This window comes from Odocoileus virginianus, chromosome 3 (genome assembly GCF_023699985.2).
Source record: "Odocoileus virginianus isolate 20LAN1187 ecotype Illinois chromosome 3, Ovbor_1.2, whole genome shotgun sequence".
NCBI classification, from domain to species: domain Eukaryota; kingdom Metazoa; phylum Chordata; class Mammalia; order Artiodactyla; family Cervidae; genus Odocoileus; species Odocoileus virginianus.
This window is the reverse complement of record NC_069676.1, coordinates 37068037-37074722: the sequence shown is the minus strand read 5'-3', so window position 1 is coordinate 37074722 and position 6686 is coordinate 37068037. Positions and strand designations below refer to the sequence as shown.

The window sequence follows — 6686 nt, the reverse complement described above, 5'->3', positions numbered from 1 at the left end:
AGGAGTAGGAAAAGGGGTAACCGGGTGGGCGAGAGCTTCAAGAGGGAAGGGGCATATATACACCTATGGCTAGTTCATGTTGATGTGTGGCAGAAATCAAACCAATATTGTAAAGCAATCATCCTTCAATTAAAAACAAATAAATTTAAAAAATGACTGATTACATTGGAAGTTTGCATATGTATATATAATATTTATGCATATCTTTATGTGAATATACCAATAAGCAAGTACTTACTTCTTTCATCATGCATCTAAAAGACTGCATTTTTATTCTTTGAGAAAGTCATTATAATGATTCTAGTACTAGGGTGAAGCATTCACATTCTCTAGAGAATTTTACTAACTTCTTTTTTTGTCATCTAGAAGTATTTCATCTAAGACAGTAGTGTGAAGGTATATTTGTGCTAGACATACAAATAAAAGACAAGTGACCTGTGTAAACATATAAGAAACAAAGAACTGTGTTTGGCATATAGTAGGTTCTGACTCTATGGCGGAGATTACCAGTGAGGAAGTTAGGGTCAGGGCATTCTCTGATAGTATGAACAATTTTAATTTAAGAGACCAAAATCCCAATGTCTTATTTCCACACTGCTCTTGAGTTTACAAAATCCTGCGTTCCATTTTAAACAATATGAACAGTCCAAAAAGGATGGAAGGGGAAAGCCTTTTTCTTTACTTCCCATCAGAGTCAGATAATAGTTCCTCGGGATTTAAAAAGACCTCTCCAAGGCTTCAGGTTTCATGATTCTCTTATTAATAAGATAATTGAGCCTCACATAGAGTTTATTTATCCAACATCACAGAGTCACAATATCGGGCCTGAAGTTCAGGTTTGGTTGCCAATTCTGCAATGGTCCAGCCCCTTCTTCAGGGCTCCCATCACCTCCTGGTTTCTCAAGCTATAAATGAGGGGGTTGAGCATAGGAGTAAGGACTGTGTAGAAGATAGATACCACCTTGTCATGGCTTGGGGCCCGGTAGCTCCTAGGTCTCAGGTAGATGAACATGGCTGCCCCATAGAAGAGGAACACAGCTGTCAGGTGGGAGGAACAAGTGGCCAGAGACTTTTTACCAGCTTGAGCAGAGTGCATGTGGAGCACAGTTCTCAGGATGCGAGCATAGGAGGCCACGATAATGGAGAAGGGAAGAAACAGCATGATGATGCAGCAAACAAAAGCAAAGTTCTCAAAAATAGATGTGTCTGCACAGGCCAGCTTCAATAAGGATAACATCTCACAAAAGAAGTGGTCCACCTCCCTCAAGCCACAGAAAGGTAATGTCATTACTACCACCATCTGGATCAAACCATCTATTATCCCAAAGGCCCAGGAGCTCCCAATAATCTGGAGACAGGCCCTCTGACTCATGAGGATAGGATAGTGAAGTGGATGGCTAATGGCCACATAGCGGTCATAAGCCATGAGTCCCAGCAAGAGCCCTTCAGATCCCATGAGAGAGGCAAAAAGACCCATTTGTATGCCACAACCCACAAAGGAGATGGACTTCCTGCCAGACAGGAGGTTGACCGCCATCTTAGGCACAATGGTGCAGACCAACATCAGGTCCATGAGGGAGAGCTGACTAAGAAAGAAGTACATGGGTGTATGAAGTCGAGAATCCATGTAGATGAGGCAGATGAGGAGGACATTCCCACAGAGGGCCATTATGAAGACCATCATTACTGCTGAGAAAAGAACAAGGTCAGTGGGACTGTGGGAAAAGATGCCTAAGAGGACAAAGTCATCTGAAGATGATTGATTCAACCGTATCTCCATGGCTTATTTGATGTTCCTGGTTACCTGAGAACATGGACAAAAAAATATTGGATTGACTGAAATTTATTTATTGACCTCTATATTCCATATCTTCAGGCAGCTGTAATGTTTGTAACTCATGAATGTCTAACAACATAAGCTTTGGGACATTGAAGCAGCCAACCCTTCATATCCCTAACACAGCAACAGGAAAGTTTCTAGTTTACAGAACTGGACCACATAGCTGTATTGGGATGTATCTGTGCCAATAAGAATGGAAAGAACTATTTTATCTTTCATAGGCTTTTTGGTCAATTTCCTTCAACAAAGTATTGGCTTTACTATATTACACTGAACCTTTTATCAGAGATCATGTTGACTTGGTAAATTATGTCTAACAGGGCTTGAATCATTTAATTCTTAAGAGACAATTTATATGTGTTATAAAAAGGAAAGGAATGAAGCATAAGTTGATTTTTAGTCTACATCTTTCTTTTTGTTCGTAGAGTTTTGTTATAATAGCCACTGCCTACAATGTGGGAGACCCAGTTTCGATCCCTGGGTCAGGAAGATCCCCTGGAGAAGGAAATGGCAACCCACTCCAGTATTCTTGCCTGGAAAATCCAGTGGACTGAGGATCCTGGTAGGCTACAGTCCATGGGGTCGCAAAGAGTCGGACACTACTGAGCGACTTCACAACAATTATAAAACAACTGAGTGGGGGTGTTCAGGACAAGATGGCAGAGTAGGGAGACCCCTAAGCTCATCTCCCCTCATGACCAACTGAAAAAATAACTTTTAAGAGAGCAACTGTTGGTGAGAAAGACCAGAATCTAGCAGGAAAGATACTCTACAAGTAAATATATAGAGAAGGAACCATAAGGAGACAAATAGGAGAGGATGACTCATGATATAATCAAGACCATAACCCCTGGGTGAATGACCCTTCAATGGGAGGATAATTAAAACTGTGAAGATTTTCCTCAAGGAGTAACAGGTTTAAACCCCACATTATGCTCCTCAGCCTGCAGGTCCTGCCCCAGGAAGGTGAGCCTCCAGAACATTTGGCTGTGAAGGCAGTCAGTGTTTACTTTCAGATGTCACAGAGGGTTGTGGGAAATATAGACTTCACCCTTAAAGGATACACCAGAAATCTCACACACTCTGGAACCCAGGGTAGATGCAGTAATTTGATCAGAATCTGGGTCATATCAACCTGCTGGTGTTAGAGTCTCTGGAGAGGCACGAGGGAACTGGATCTCACCTTGGGGACATAAGCACTGGTGGAAGATACTTTTAGGAGCTCATGATAACTAGTACCATTTTGGAATCCTCCCTCTAGCTTATTAGCATCAGGACCCAGCCCTACTCATCAGCCTGTCTACACGAGTACTAGGACACCTCAGGTCAAGCACTTAGCCAGGCAGGGACATGGCTCCACCCACCAATTGACAGTCTGCCTTAAGACCTCTTGAATCCATGGCTACCAGGAGACATGGCTGTGTCCACTAGGCAGCCCAGCTCATGGCCCTACACATGGGTATGCTGGCACTAGTCCAGAAATACCTAGGGTCCTGTATGCAGAGACTCTGTGACTCAGTTCAGTCCACTAGTGGGCTGGCATTAACCCCAACACCAATCTCATCCATCAGCAGTTAAACACCAGACTCAGGACCCTTTGGGTCCCAGTCCCACCCACCAGCAGGCTAACACACCAACTGTGGAAACTTAGAGCTCTGCAGACAGAGGATCTGGGATCCAGATATGGCTACCAAGTGTGCAGACACCAGCCTCAGGATCATTGCAATCACACAGCTGGCTGTGACAGGACCCAGTCCACTCACCAGCTTGCCAGCACAGCCCTGGGATCCCTTGGGCCTTGCAGTCAGCTACCCTGGGATCTGGTACCACTCGCCAGAGGGCTGGAACACCTGGGCTCTCTAGCCAGAGATCCTCAGACCAGGTTCCACCTACAAGTGAGCCAGTACTGGGCCTAGAATCCCCTGGGCCATAGCCCCATGCACCAGCAGTTGACACCATCCTCAGGATCCCCCTAACCTTGGCCACACTTACAAACAGACCAGTGTCAGCTCTGAGATACTTTGGACTTGACAGCCAGCTGCTCTGGTATCTAGCCCAGATACCTGGGTCTGCACCAGTTCTGGGATACTTTAGAACCCACAGCCAGGAAGAAAGAGAAAATTTTAACAGACCCATCACAAGCACAGAAATCAAAACTGTAATAAAAAATCTTCCAACAAACAAAAGCCCAGGACCAGATGGCTTCACAGTTGAATTCTACCAAAAATTTAGAGAAGATCCAACACCTATCCTAATCAAACTCTTCCAGAAAATTGCAGAGAAAGGTAAACTTCCAAACTCATTCTATGAGACCACCATCACCCTAATACCAAAACCAGACAAAGATGCCACAAAAAAGAAAACTACAGCCCAATATCACTGATGAACATAGATGCAAAAATCCTCAGCAAAATTCTAGCAAACAGAATCCAACAACATATTAAAAAGATTATACATCATGACCAAGTGGGCTTTATCCCAAGGATGCAAGGATTCTTCAATATTTGCAAATCAATCAATGTGATACCTCACATTAACAAATTGAAAGACAAAAACCATATGATTATCTCAATAGATGCAGGGAAAGCCTTTGACAAAATTCAACATCCATTTATGATTAAAAAAAAAACCCTCCAGAAAATAGGCATAGAAGGAACATACCTTAACATAATAAAAGTCATATATGGTAAACCCACAGCAAATATTATCCTCAGTGGTAAAACTTTGAAAGCATTTTCCCTAAAGTCAGGAACAAGACAAGGGTGCCCACTCTCACCACTACTGTTCAACATAGTTTTGGAAGTTTTAGCCACACCAATCAGAGAAGAAAAAGAAATAAAAGGAATCCAGATAGGAAAAGAAGAAGTAAAACTCTCACTGTTTGCAGATGACATGATCCTCTACATAGAAAACCCTAAAGACAGCACCAGAAAATTACTAGAGCTAATCAATGAATATAGTAAAGTTGCAGGATATATACACAGAAATCCCTTGCATTCTTATACACTAACAATGAGAAAACAGAAAGAGAAATGAAGGAAACGATATCATTCACCATTGCAATGAAAAAATAAAATACTTAGGAATAAATCTATTCTAAAGAAACAAAAGACCTATATATAGAAAACTATAAAACACTGATGAAAGAAATCAAAGATGACACAAATAGATGGAGAAATGTACCATGTTCTTGTATCAGAAGAATCAGTATAGTGAAAATGATTATACTACCCAAAGCAATCTATGCATTCAATGCAATCCTTATCAAGCTACCAACGGTATTTTTCAGAGAACTAGAATAAATAATTTCACAATTTGTATGGAAACACAAAAAATCTCAAATAGCCAAAGCAATCTTGAGAAAGAAGAATGGAACTGGAGGAATCAACCTGCCTGACTTCAGAATATACTACAAAGCTACAGTCATCAAGACAGTATGATACTGCCACAAAGACAGAAATATAGATCATTGGAACAAAATAAAAAGCCCAGAGATAAATACACACACCTATGGACACCTTATCTTTGACAAAGGAGGCAAGAATATACAATAGAGAAAAGACAATCTCTTAAAAAGTGATGCTGGGAAAACTGGTCAATCATCTGCAAAATAATGAAACTAGAGCATTTTCTAACACCATACACAAAAATAAACTCAAAATGGATTAAAGATCTAAATGTAAGACCAGAAACTATAAAACTCCTAGAAGAAAACATAGGCAAAACATTCTCTGATATAAATCACAGCAGGATCCTCTGTGACCCACCTCCCAGAGTAATGGAAATAAAAGCAAAGCTAAACAAATGGGACCTAATTAAACTTAAAAATTTTTGCATAATGAAGGAAACTATAAGCAAGGTGAAAAGGCAGCCTTCAGAATGGAAGAAAATAATAGCAAACAAAGCAACTGACAAAGAATTAATCTCAAAAATACACAAGCAGCTCATGCAGCTCAATATCAGAAAAATAAATGACCGAATCAAAAAATGGGCCAAATAACTAAACAGACATTTTCCAAAGAAGACATACAGGTGGCTAACAAACACAGGAAAAGATGCTCAACGTCATTCATTATCAGAGAAATGCAAATCAAAACCACAATAAGGTACCATCTCACACTGGTCAGAATGGCAGCTATCAAAACATCTACAAACAGTAAATGCTGGAGAGGGTGTGGAGAAAAGGGAACTCTCTTACACTGTTGGTGGGAATACAAACTAGTACAGCCACTGTGGAGAACAGTGTGGAGATTCCTTAAAAAGCTGGAAATAGAACTGCCATACAACCCAGCAATCCCACTGCTGGGCATACACACTGAGGAAGCCAGAATTGAAAGAAATACATGTACCCCAATGTTCATCACACTACTGTTTATAATAGCTAGGACACGAAAGCAACCTAGATGCCCATCGGCAGATGAATGGATAAGAAAGCTGTGGTACATGTACACAATGGAATATTATTCAGCTATTAAAAAGAATGCATTTGAATCAGTTCTAATGAGGTGGATGAAACTGGAGCCTATTATACAGGGTGAAGTAAGTCAGAAAGAAAAACACCAATACAGTATATCAATGCATATATATAGAATTTGGAAATATGGTAACGAAGACCCTATATGCAAGACAGCAAAAGAGACACAGATATAAAGAACAGACTTTTGGACTCTCTGGCAGAAAACGAGGGTGGGATGATTTGTGAGAATAGCATTGAACCATGTATATCACCATATGTGAAATAGATCACCAGTCTAAGTTTGATGTATGAAACAGGCATTCAAAGTCAGTGCACTGGGACAACCCTGAGGGATGGGATGGGGAGGGAGGCGGGAGGGCAGTTCAGGAT

General features: G+C 41.0%; 1 protein-coding gene across 1 annotated transcript; it reads right to left on the bottom strand.

Moving 5' to 3' along the window:
- Window positions 1-832: 832 nt before the first annotated feature.
- LOC110148183 (olfactory receptor 2V2-like) lies at window positions 833-1780 on the bottom strand. The gene has a single exon (XM_020910093.1). The coding sequence runs from the start codon at window positions 1778-1780 to the stop codon at window positions 833-835; it is 948 nt and encodes a 315-aa protein (XP_020765752.1).
- Window positions 1781-6686: the final 4906 nt, after the last annotated feature.